The sequence below is a fragment of the Neodiprion pinetum genome, chromosome 5, assembly GCF_021155775.2.
Source record: "Neodiprion pinetum isolate iyNeoPine1 chromosome 5, iyNeoPine1.2, whole genome shotgun sequence".
In the NCBI taxonomy this organism is placed as follows: Eukaryota; Metazoa; Arthropoda; class Insecta; order Hymenoptera; family Diprionidae; genus Neodiprion; species Neodiprion pinetum.
Genome location: NC_060236.1, coordinates 29879551 through 29892237, shown reverse-complemented (window position 1 = coordinate 29892237; position 12687 = coordinate 29879551). Strand labels below are relative to the sequence as shown.

General features: G+C 35.6%; 2 protein-coding genes across 4 annotated transcripts in view; one reads left to right on the top strand and one right to left on the bottom strand.

Annotated features, from left to right (window-relative positions):
* Nucleotides 1–417: 417 nt before the first annotated feature.
* Nucleotides 418–2323, top strand: LOC124218648 (putative beta-carotene-binding protein). The gene is made up of 4 exons (XM_046625281.2): nucleotides 418–597; nucleotides 1246–1411; nucleotides 1549–1748; nucleotides 1867–2323. The coding sequence occupies exons 1-4, from the start codon at nucleotides 525–527 to the stop codon at nucleotides 2169–2171; spliced, it is 744 nt and encodes a 247-aa protein (XP_046481237.1). The 5' UTR covers nucleotides 418–524; the 3' UTR covers nucleotides 2172–2323.
* Nucleotides 2324–4020: 1697 nt separating this feature from the next.
* LOC124218647 (Inositol 1,4,5,-trisphosphate receptor) overlaps nucleotides 4021–12687 on the bottom strand; it is a 29580-nt gene continuing 20913 nt past the window's right edge. For all 3 annotated transcript variants that reach the window (XM_046625277.2, XM_046625280.2, XM_046625278.2), the window contains 17 exons: nucleotides 11519–11636; nucleotides 11163–11395; nucleotides 10947–11082; nucleotides 10564–10853; nucleotides 9941–10450; nucleotides 9698–9847; nucleotides 9382–9574; nucleotides 9188–9310; nucleotides 8801–8973; nucleotides 8532–8696; nucleotides 8249–8429; nucleotides 8067–8159; nucleotides 7756–7916; nucleotides 7471–7636; nucleotides 6578–6738; nucleotides 6335–6496; nucleotides 4021–6223 (listed from right to left, as the gene is read on the bottom strand). In XM_046625277.2, coding sequence (XP_046481233.1) covers nucleotides 6146–6223; nucleotides 6335–6496; nucleotides 6578–6738; nucleotides 7471–7636; nucleotides 7756–7916; nucleotides 8067–8159; nucleotides 8249–8429; nucleotides 8532–8696; nucleotides 8801–8973; nucleotides 9188–9310; nucleotides 9382–9574; nucleotides 9698–9847; nucleotides 9941–10450; nucleotides 10564–10853; nucleotides 10947–11082; nucleotides 11163–11395; nucleotides 11519–11636 — 3093 coding nt within the window. In that variant the 3' untranslated portion in view covers nucleotides 4021–6145. The remainder of the gene's footprint in view (nucleotides 6224–6334; nucleotides 6497–6577; nucleotides 6739–7470; nucleotides 7637–7755; nucleotides 7917–8066; nucleotides 8160–8248; nucleotides 8430–8531; nucleotides 8697–8800; nucleotides 8974–9187; nucleotides 9311–9381; nucleotides 9575–9697; nucleotides 9848–9940; nucleotides 10451–10563; nucleotides 10854–10946; nucleotides 11083–11162; nucleotides 11396–11518; nucleotides 11637–12687) is intronic.

Below are 12687 nucleotides of genomic sequence, written 5' to 3'. Positions count from 1 at the left end.
GTATTATACGTCCTCGAAAAATCCCCGCACCAGCCGTTGAGAAATAACAGCAGGCAAGTAACGAACAATCGTTTGTTAACGACTGACGAATGACGATCGTATACGTAACAGGTTTGAGTTAATCACCGGAAGCTTTGTTTGACTTGTTTCAAAACCGAATCTCGTGGGTGTTCGTTCGTTCATTCGAGTTTTAGCAAACCTGCCGACGAATTATGACGGGTTTCCAAAGCAGACACAACCACAAATGTGAACGGACGGAGCAAAAAGAAGTTTGTTACACGTGGGGTTTTGCCTTCTCAAAGTTTCTTACCAGTCTCACGTTTCCTCTACCTCGATTCGTGACGGCAAAAAAGAATGAATTTGACCAACGATCAGTCGACCTAACTGGTATAAAAGGATCCCGGTTTTGAAGATTGTAACATTATTCCGCCGGTAGTGAACGGAAGACGACTCGTATATAATATTATATATTATATATAGTATAGCGAACGTAAATTGCGAGGCATCACGACTATATAGTGAACATGTCGGAGAATAATCTGTCACCACTGCTCATCGCAGTTTTTGCGTTATTTGTATCAGTGAACGCAACAATTCGTAAGTGCAGCTACCGATCGAACAGCCTAAATTTAAAACTAATATCGTTAATTTTTTACTACCCAAATCACGCGCTTCAAGGGTTTCGTTATCATACGAGCATTTACAATCAATGTATAATACTTTGATAGAGAATCAGTGCGACTCCTGTATTTTTCTTCAAAACTTGTAACCTGAACGGAGATTATATTTGAAACGATATAAATTTTCACGTATAACATTTTCTTTGAGTGTCCGGATAAACTTAATCTTTAATATCTCTGAAACTTTTTTTTGAAAACATTATACGTACACGTATCTGTTACTGTTCGTGAATCTCTCGCAGATTTTCATTAAACCTGTGACATCTATTCGCGAAATCTTACAAAATATTGTAATTAAAATTGGATGATTGTTCCAATGCATTTGCAAAGGCAAAAAGAATAACGTCGGAAAGAGCAGACAAAATCGAACATTTCACAATTCTTTCCACAACGTTTCGACTATTTCGGTCAACGTCTTAATTGGCATTATATGTATTATAAAAGCTTCTGCAAATTCATTGTTTGGATTTACGGAAAGAAAAATCTTATCAAGTCTCCTTTATAATCATACGTAGAGAAGTTGCTTCTTTTTTCCATATTGTAATTATTCAATGTTCTTCGACAGCTGACTACATACACACATGCAAGCGAACCGATCCGAAGATAGAGCAATGCGTGATAAACAGCATTAATAATCTGAAGCCACGATTGACTAAAGGGATCTCGGAGTTTGAAATGCCGTCAATTGATCCCCTTAAAGTGCCCCACATGAATCTGAACCTGGGTCCTGGGTAAGAGCTAATAAAACTCTGATTGTGAGCCATAATTTGTGTATTGTTGTAGAAAACACTCGATCGGTATGATAACAATAAGTAAAGTAGCCAGTGGCGTGTGAACCGATCATTAACTCAGTTACTGAATAATTCAGTTTCAAGGCCGAGGGCAAAGACCTGCTGATATCAGGGGCAAAAGATTTTGAAATCCAGAATTTGGTCGTAAATCTCAAGGAGGATATCATCATCATTGACCTTTTCATAAAGAAATTAACCGCGAGAGGAATCTACGAAATCGACGGAAAGATTGCGTCGATACCGTTGAAGGGCACAGGTCCCTTGTTTTTGAGCGGAGGTAAAATATATATTGAATTTTCTCTCAATTCCGAGATATGCAAGTAAAAACTCATACCATTTTTCATTGGTATAATCGAACGTTAACGTTATTTATTTTTTTGTTTTTTCTCTCCAAGACACCGTTACTGCCCACATAGTCTTACATGGCAAGAAGATCAACAAGAATGGTCAACTGCGCTACTATTTTCCGTCAATGGACCTAAAGTTGAACATCGTTGACTACGATCTGAAGCTGGAGGGTATAGGTGGTGGTGATCCGACCCTCGGAAAAGTAACCAACCAAGTTCTGAAGGATGAAAAAGCCAGTATAAAGCAGACCCTTGTACCGGCCATCGAGAAGTCGCTCAGCGAGTATCTTTTGAACGCTGCTAATAACATATGCAAGCATTTCACGTGGGATGAGCTGTTTCCTGCATCGTAGTTAAGATATACAATTGTTTTCAACGTGTATGTGCGAAATATGTTATTAATTTTATTATGTATCGTTGGATGTGATAGCTTTTCGAATAAACGTACATGTTTTATATACATACAATGAAAGAAGAAAAAAAAAAAAACAAAAACAAAACAAAACACGCCTTGAGCCATACCCGACGGCTTTTATTGGTGCTTTTATTATGCTATTCTCGATTAATTCCTAGTGCCATTTCCATCGAATTCAACCGATGACCTTGGTGTCTCAAAACAAACAAATAGACATGCATGCAAACGATATTTAGCATTATAATGAGCTGGATCAGTCAGATCTCAGATGTTCATATTGATCATAGAATTTTTGGCTGGATGACTTTTCGATCAGCGTTATCTAATTCTAATTAGGATTTTTACTCCGTAATATCTCTGTGCTTCTAAAGATACATTACCATTTATAATACAAATTTTGAATCTTCGACTGAGGGAAAAGATTTTACGGAATGAAAGGCTTGACAGCGGCGCAATAAAAATATCGCGGAATAATACTTGATTTCCGAGAAGTCAATTCTTATATTACTGATGTTTAATTAAAACGTTGACTCAGGCGGGATTTTGATGTGGATTGACCCTGAATATCAATTTCAATATTGTCTTACACCTTGAATATCAATTTCAAGGTTGACTTTAAGTTGAGAAAAATCTTGATAACTCGCAGTGGTTGCAAACTCGTAGTTTACTTTCAAATGCTTATGACGTAAGTATGTGTGATCTTTGTTTTATATAAATTTACCAGAATATTGTAAGATTCGTTCTCACTCAAGCTATCATTATAAGGTCAAGTATTCAAACTCTGTACTGCGAGTAAAATAAAATTCCTAAATTTAAACATTATCGAGCAACGAACCAATTTGCATGCTAATGCTAAAAAACCGGATATGTGAGTAGGATTTGCGCCCCGAGGGTTCTGTAGGAACTCAATTATTTTCTTCTTTTTTTTTTGTGTTATATAACTACAAATTAACTACTTTCGGACTTTTTTTTCTTTACTTGTGCCGTGAGAACTTGATTCTCTCCAAATGTCAAGATCGTGAGTGTGCAAGTATAAAAATACGTGACTTTTTATTTTTTACACCACCAAGGGATCGTAGACCTTAGTGTTTGGCATTAATTTCAACAAAAAAGGTCCTGACAGTCGGACAGACGGACAATGAAATGACCCTGTAACGGTTCCGATTTTTACCTATGAAGGTACGGAATCCTAAAAAGGCGGTTAATATAAAATATCATTCGCCAAAATATCAACGGCGTTTGTAAGCTGTTGATGTCAATAACTTCCAATGCCACATAAACATGGCCACATGCCATTATTACGATGTGAAAAATATTTGAGTGACATATGATTCCGTTGGAGTATTTTGAGAATCGATCAACGCAAAATAATTTCATATACATCATATTTCTGAATATTACTTTATTATATTACTTTCAATTTATTATTACTAAACGGTATCATCTAGATGCGCACTACTCTGCCAGACAACTATAGACAACTATTTTATACCTACGTATTTTAAACCCTTATCCTATACGCAAATCGCACAGATCATTTATCACGCATATGTTACGTATTATACAATGTCAGATCAACGTCAGAGATATCGACAGATTTGAATTTCCAAGTAATTTTACAGTAAGTCGGAAAAAAAATTTCTGCTACAAGTTGGTAATATTAAAGATCGAATACATAATTGAAGTAAACGTGTAGATAGAATACGTGCACGTTTATAATTTGATTTTTGGATTTTCGAAGTACCTAATTAAGAATTAATGATTGATAGAAAAAAAAATGCAGTTCGTACGGAACACACGTACCCATTTCCTTTATTATTCAACTCAACTCAAATCTACATTCTTTAACAATTACAAGTCTACAGATTAAAAAATTTCAATATTTTCTTTTATGGTGGCTTCAATTTTTATTCATCAATTATATACCACTACGAAAAGTCATTTTTTTTTTTATTTTTCAACAGTTTTACTATATTCGATCCATTGTCACAATTCTTTGAATTCGATTATGTTTATTTTGTTCTCTATAACTGTGACTTAAGCGCAGCTGAGGTTACATTATTACTATATTATTGTTGTTGTTGTTGTTCTTGTTATTATTATATTCACGGTATATAACGTCGATTGCGTTTCCTTATTTACGTAGTATTTTATATTTCACCTTTTACTTTCTTACCATCTATTTATTTATCTACTTCGAAAGATTGATTGTCTACTTTCAGTATAAGTTTTGATATGCGATGTAAACGCAAATACTGAACAGTTAATTATATATATTTAACGACCCAATTAAGTGCGTCGATGAAAAATCGCGGTTAATCTTTAACGAAAACGTAGTATTCTAAACTTGACGAGAACTTTTCTAGCGTCGTTGAATTCTAAATATTACGGTGTTCGTTTATGTTTATTTATAAATTTATCGATTTTATTTCCCTTTTGTTCACTCACAGTTATTATACGATTACTAATGTTAGAGGAGAGTCCGTTCATCGGGCTTCCCTTTTGAATTTAAGTACTCTATATTTAATCTAAAAATATTTATAATCTTTAGACTGAAGTATGTGAAATAAAACTACAAATGTTTGCAGGTAAGTGAAATATTAACATATGGATTAACTTTCTGCTTTCGATATTCGATGATTTGGTCAATGTTTACTTAAATATTACTTTCTTTTTTCACAATAAAAAGTTGAAGAAAACAGAATTTTCCGTTAACGCGAATTAATCATTACGAAAAATGCGTATAGGTTTTTTGTGAGTACTAATATCAGGAAAAAAACGACGGAAATATTTGCTATCCAGACGGTCCAGATACATATTAGACTTTCAAATTTCTTATCACGTAAATATGTTCAATGACATGTAATTTACAACACGTCGAGATTGTTAAAAACCATCCAGTGTATCTGTGCATATGAAATAATCACTCAACGGGAAAAAGAAATTGGACAAAGAATTGAGTATCGCATTAATTTGATTGGCACGTCTATTTCATCCAGTCACGTATTAATTTTTTGTCAAATTCTCGCCATCCCAACATCAAGTATACACAGAGACTGGAACAATTGGTATAACCGTGTGTCTTTCGAAATTTGAATCAGGTTTCACACACACGCACACACACACATACATGCATACATATATACAAACGCTTTGTGCGTATTGTAAAACAGGCTCTTTTCTCACATCGTTCCCTTTCACAGACAGTCTTCTACATATTTCTGCAAAATCCTACTTAACGATCGTACCATGAGGACTTAATGTGACGAGTAGCGTACAAATTAGGATTTGGGTAGGTAGATAGGTACGCGTTCGTGTTTCGTAGTTTTAAAATAATTCTATCTTAAAACAAAAGAAATATAATTATATCAAAAATACAACCTATTTGTGCGTATAATCAATATCACTCTAGTTTGAAAAATGATTGTAGAACAATGTTGCGTGATTGATGAATAATATTAAATTCAATAAAAATATCGTAACTTTCGAATATGTAAATCTTTTCTTACAGACATGTTTGAGTTTCGAAACTATCCGATAAAGAGGCAACTCGTCAAGATTATCATTATGGATTCGTATACTGTGAACTTATGCGATAAGAAATTATTATCCTTCTAAAGGTCATGCCAACACTAAGATTCTATGAATTTCAAATGCAACAGATAATAAAAGTAAGGTTCCAACGACGAAACGAAAATTAATAATAGTAAAGAAATGCTTCCACTGATTAGGAACAGAAACCGTTTTTAATTCCGTTTATAACAGCCATTCGCGATTCGGCTGATATCATTTTCTTTCAACTTTTCTGTTTTTTTTTCCACTTTACTCCTTTCTGCATCGTATGATTCGTTTCCGAACGATGTTATCGCGATTTCACAGTCTTCGTCAAATCTATTGCTCATTGTCTGATGTTTACATGGGCATGCTGTGTAATATTGCCGACGAATTCAACAAACCCTGGCGTTGCCTCTGCTTTCGTTGTTCGGTCATCTAAATTTAGAGAACGTATAATATTAGAAGTATTTCTAAGCAACGATGAAATAACAGAATCTTTAAAGTCTCGAAACTTGGGAATTTATTAATTAGATTTGAACACATTACTTGGTCACGAAGCTCAGTCAGTTGCTGAGATAAACATTTGACCAAATGTTGAGTCGACTCAAGTTGAGATTGTAAACTTCTCAGCTCTACTTGTTCACCTTCCCCTTCATCAGCGGCCAGAGACTTTGCTCTCAGTCGTGGAAACCATTCAAGATTACGATCCTGTGAAAGTGCATAGAGCTTACATACATTGACATAATTGGTATATATAAATGTACTTTTGAAAGCTCTACGAACTATTACCTTAACCATCGCGTACACGTATGATTCAGGACCTGTAAACTCGGTCGGGTCTTTCACTTTCACCAGTACTATGAAATATAGGTAATGCCACATGTTGTGCTCGTGTTTTACATGCTCCTCAAATGACACGGTCTTGTTGTCAAATGCCGATCTGTTCAATCCTACAAAATCGAAAATGCTATCATTTCGTTGATCACAAAAACAAGCAAAGCCGTTGCAGAACGGTATCGAACGGTGCAGCCATGCCTTACGAAAAGAAGACTCATTTAATCAATCAACATCAGACAGTTTCCAGGTATTAATTGCTCTGGTCAAAAAAGTAGAACTGATGAATTCGAAATTCTTCTAGGAAACCATCTGATTTGGTGTGAAAAATGTAGCGTAGTTGTACCGTTTGATACCTATAATTGGAACCAATTCAAAAGAATATTTGGCACTTGTTCAAAGAGTCTTTGAAAGCAGAATTATAAATTTATAATCAGAGTAATCAAAATAATTCGAAGCTTAACACCATTTAAAAGCAATCTTCGATTACTCAGGCTACTACATTTGTATTCTCCTGTCAAGTAAAAGAATGTATGTATGCAAAAACTAATGAAAAATTGATTTATGCGACGATGGTAAGAAAAAAAAAAAATGTTTTCAATCGTAAAGAGAGAAGACGCGTAAATTGTAAAATTTAATTTAAAGAGGGATTCAAAAATAACATGCTCAAATACTAGAGCATTGTATGATTGTAGTAAAAAATTAAGTTGAAAGCGTTGCAATGATTTTTTGATAAATATCATTTAAGCATGAAGCCAATATTGTTTTGTCATTTGATTATTTACCCATTACCGAAGTAATCGTGAGATCACTAATTGCTTTTCGACGCAATTTTCTAGGGTACGTACCACAAATGAAGCACGTGCTTTTGAGTATCAGTTCTTTTTGCTGTTTCTCCGATCTAAGATCGGCAAACGTGTCGATGATCACACCAAATATTAAATTCAGTACGATAATAATTACGATGAAGAAGAAGAGAAGATCGTACACAACTCTGGGAACGAATAAAGCTTCCTGAAAATACATAAATGTACATATAGAACCATAAAGAAGTTTTTTATTTGTTCAACGCCTGCATGCACAATTTATCGTCACGGTAAAATAAATCCGAGTAACAGACATTTGACTCTCACCGCGCTTGACGGAGCTCTCAATATATCTCCTATACCACCGCCATTCCTTAAACCTTGATTTAGAGTCGTAACAATGCACATCAACAGAGAATCACAGGCTCGTTCTTTTGCCTCTCCACCTACATTAACGACTTCTACCTTCCTAGATACTTCCTTATTTCCTGTCGATCGGTAAACAGATTATAAGTAACATTGAACCAAATATCAGAAAGAATGAAGGTGCTGTTTAAAGTGTTCTTAGAAGGTATGTACATAAAAACTGAAATTTGCACCAGTGAATTCAATTTTTGTCAAAATATCCACTGACGCACCTTCTTCCATGTAACGAGAGACTGTTTCCGTCGCTACACAGTCTTCGGTGTCATTTGATTTGCACATTCCAGAAATATCTTCGTCAGATGCAGCTGAAATCGGATAAAATTGAGTTGCAGACATTTGCTGAGCCCAGTCGAGAAGATTTGGCCAGTTCAAAATCCAGTTGACAATAACTTACGAATAATCTCTTCGTCAATGCTGACCAAGAAGTCGTCCTTAAAAAACATGTAACCAATGATCGAGAACATGTAAACAAGTATCAAAGCTAGAACGGCAGTTAGAATGATAGATCGTCCGTTCCTTGTAACCGACTTGATCACGTTGAGCAATGTTTCTTCACGATATACGACATCGAATAGCTGTTAAAAAAAAATATGCGCGAAAAATAATTAAATGTACAAAATTACCAGGATCATGTTAACGAGTACATAAAAGTTGCCAGACGCCAGACAATGTCTTACCAAAACTGAGAAAAAGAAGGGATGCATTGCGATGCCAAGAACACAGAAAATCAGATACGATAAGTGATAAAGTAGCTCGCCATTCGTTACTATCTGGTCTATGCTTTTGCTTAGAGTTCCTTGATTTCCTATTATGCTTATTAAATGTATTATTTTTAAAAGAACCTGGAAATGGGATAATAGAGTAGCATCATGTTATTTGAATAGGTGATTTAAAGAATATAATGCTATTTAATCCTTTAAATGTACAAGAGAATTATTCTACTCACGGTTAAAAATCCTAACAACCATAATGTTGGCTCAGGTCCTACCGAATATATTAAACGAAATATTGTTGCGGCAACAAATGTCCAGATTACTGACTCTCTTGGCAGAGTAACAACGATAACCGCAAAGGATAACATCACCGTCCAAATGAGCCCGGACAAATGTGGACTCAGTTCTAAAATGTAAGTAATATTTTGTATCTTGGAAATAAAATTAAATCTGAGATGAAAAATACCAATCCACAGGCAATCAGGAAGACAATAAAAGACTGCAGTCGCCACAGATAAAAAAAATAAACTACGCAATTGACGTGCGCACAAGGAAATTGCTAATTAGGACCAAGCGAAATGTGTATAATTATTGTCTGATATAAGTCAATCCTCACTTACCCGGTACAGAGTCAACAAATGGATAAAAAAGCGCCACAATGACATTGATAAAGACAGCACAGTTGAACAGTATGTTACTCCACAACGACATATAACTGCTTACCCAAAAAAGCATTGGTTGTCCTGGAAATAACGAGAATTCGATTATGATAGCAGAGAGGTGATAAAACATGAGTCGAAAACTGCGTACAAACCTCTGAGTTTCTTTTGCCATTTCATTTCGTTAAACATATCTTCGGTTCTTTCGAAAAAGTCCGATACCTTTGAACCCTGATCATCAAGTTCAGCAGTGCTCAATACCCTCAGTTTTGTGTCCATTGTTATGAGCTCGCAAATTTCCGGTATTGGAAAGACTATTTGTTCTAATGTTCTGTCTTGTCTAACGATCTGTGGAAAAAAAAAAACGTATTTCCTTTTAATGATTCAGCGATGAAAAGAAATTCGGTCAAGCATGACATTGTTTTAAAAATATCTATAGGTTTTAAGTTCGTTGTTGAAATTTTCACTCGCCTCAATTTGAGCGGTGTGAGTGGCGTAATATTGGAGCGCCCTGTTGGTTTTTGGATCGGCATTATTGTGCTCAGAGGGCTTCAGCATAGTCGACAATTCTTTATTGTGCTGTGCTAATTGATGACAAAGTATGTAAATGTTGTGCCCGACCTACGAAGTAAAAATTATACAAACAATGATTGAAAGAACGTATAAAAATTCAATCTGATTGAAATTATTTTCTCAATTTAATTTGTTGCATACTTCTTTGGGAGAAACACCGTCTTCTCCATCCGTAGACGAGTCGTCAGCATCGTCATCAACGTCCAAAGATTCCTGGTGAAAAGCCCTGCAAGCGACGTCGACGAGCTGCTTCGGATTCATGTTGTACAATATTCTTTCGGCATTCTCGCTGTCCCCTCTGCTCTCCATAATAGCAAGCAGCAATTTACTAGCGTTATTTTTCAACTCCAGAACCAAATCCATTCGCGTCTTTCCCAAAGGATTAATGTCGTTCAAAATCAACGCAGTTATTATGTCCAAACCATTTGATTCGTGTGTCGCTATACAGTTCTGATTGTCGTGACACGGCCCTTGACAATATTCCGTCAAAGTTTCGAGGGTCTGATTTATTAGAGCGACATTATACTCGTTTATGTACAGACCAAGGAGTCCAAGACCACCCGTAGTTGAACCGCATATGCAGTCGAGAAACATCAGAGTCTCGGACACCAGATTGTAGTTGGTCTTGTTATTTTGATGGCGAAGCAGATTCTGAAACGAGATTAAACCCGATGCATTGTGTCGATCTGAACACCACTTGATTATCATCAGTCAAGTTACGGTCCAGTACCGCTAAAAATAAAAGGAGAAAATCGATCACACACTTGCAGTTCTCTGTTATGATTTTCGCAGAGGAGTTGAAGAAACCTGAGTATGGGTTGCATCACCAATACTTTGGCGCTGAGTTGTCCCTCGTCCCTCTCGTTGTTGCTGCTGCCGCTTTTGTGTCTCTCAAGCATATCTTCCACGGCAGAACCGGGAACCAAATTTTGCCCAGCATCGTCACCCGACGATGCTAAATTCCTAACATTGGCGTAAGCCTGATCTGTGGCGGCCGCTGCCTGGTTCAATTCTTCGCGTTGTTCTTCCGTCAGTACGATGCCATTTGGTTTTCCTGCAATAAATACGTTTAACTTCCCTAACATTAAAGTTTATGTGACGATTTTCGTGTCTTCTATGCGATTGGGATCAAGCCCTTCACCCGTACCACGTTTTCTTGATATTTTTTCCAACTCCTTGCTCTGTTCCTTATCCTCGTGGGCTTTCGCAGCAATATCCGAAGTGTTTACAGTCACAGTAGACTTGATTTCCTGCTGTGACTCTTTCATTTTGTCAAAGAAAACCTGAGAGATATTATAGTAACGTTTTAACTGTTTAAGAAAGAGTGGAAACATTGTATTCGTTACCAAAACTTAAACGGTACCTTGAAAAATGCCTGACTAAGATCACCGCCCATCAATTTTGTGAACATGCTTTTTTGAATTATTGGATTTCCACCTTCCAATAAAGCGATCCCCAATTCCACAGCCTCTGCAAAAATACTCTGCGAATGTACGCTTTTGATGACCAATTCCACCACCAAATCGGATGCCCCTTCTCTGTCCAAATGGCTTTGTACTTCGTGAAGAGTTCTCCCAGCACGAAGTAATATCTTCGCTGTAACAATAGTTTAAATTTTAATTTTCATTTTGTTTTTAACAGATTAATTTTAAACGTTTTTCAAAGACACATCAATTTTTTTCACTCTATACAGATGGAATAAGCGAAATAGTTTGATACCTCCAGGTCCGTGTGTGACTGCGGTTGTACAAGGGACACCAATCTCGACAGTTTCTGGTTTTTGAACAAAAGTTTTGCCGAAATAACGTATCAGTAGATTATGCCTCAACACATCGCCCTGTGGAAAATAAATTGATTGTAATTCAAAAGAGAACGTGATGTGCGACTAAACAAGGTATTTGTTAAAAGATGTACCAATACCAGATAATCAATAGTGTATGTACAATAGGAAAGTTCATCTAGTAGATAAGTTGCTGGGCGCCAGAGTTATTAATCTTTTAATGATTCTTTATAATGCAGGATACTGAATTTAAGAAGCAATTGCGTTAATTAAACTTGTTATATGTGTGTCTGAAAAGAGTGAATAAAGGTATATTTACTATTTACAGTGATTGTGTGCAATGAAAGATATTCGAATGCATACGTAAACTTAGTCTAATAACTTATCCGTGTACTATATTGAACATATATGTGTAATTTATCTATCAATTCAATATTTCCATTCAATCTTTGCTTACTGAATTTACGTATTAATTAAATTTAAAGAAAAAGGTAAGCAAGTGCTCGATAATTTTTTACTTTTGCTATGGTGAGCGTTGTTCTTGAAAATATCAATTCAAACAGAAAAGAATTATTCTTAGACCAATTTTATTTTCACAATTGCAAACACAGATCGAATCCTGCTGATATCGAAGATGATTTTGACTAGGACGTTGTTTTCTATCAAATATAGGTCTGGGAAATTCCTAGATAAATTATCTTGAATAAAAATCAACTGTCCAAATTTTATTTAATGATACGACATGTAACATGGAAGTTGAATGGAATCGTTGGATTATTTACAAACAATGAATAATATGCTGACGTATTGGTACATCGAGTATAACAATTGCATTGATATGGATCTATAAAACAATTAGTAGGCAAACTTATTCACATTTTATACTTAGACACGTAGCAATTATGCAGTTGGTTTTTTGTTTGTCAACACATGGCTGACATTTCCTATCTTAAATCATTTAAAGAGCTGTTCAAAAGGTTTTTGACGATGCGAATAAGGCAAGGCTTCGATATCCCGAGTATTTCATCGAGCAAATATAATTTCACCTCTTTAAACATCAAACAGATCGATCGTAAGCCATGATTGATCGCGGTGGAAAAATTAAATT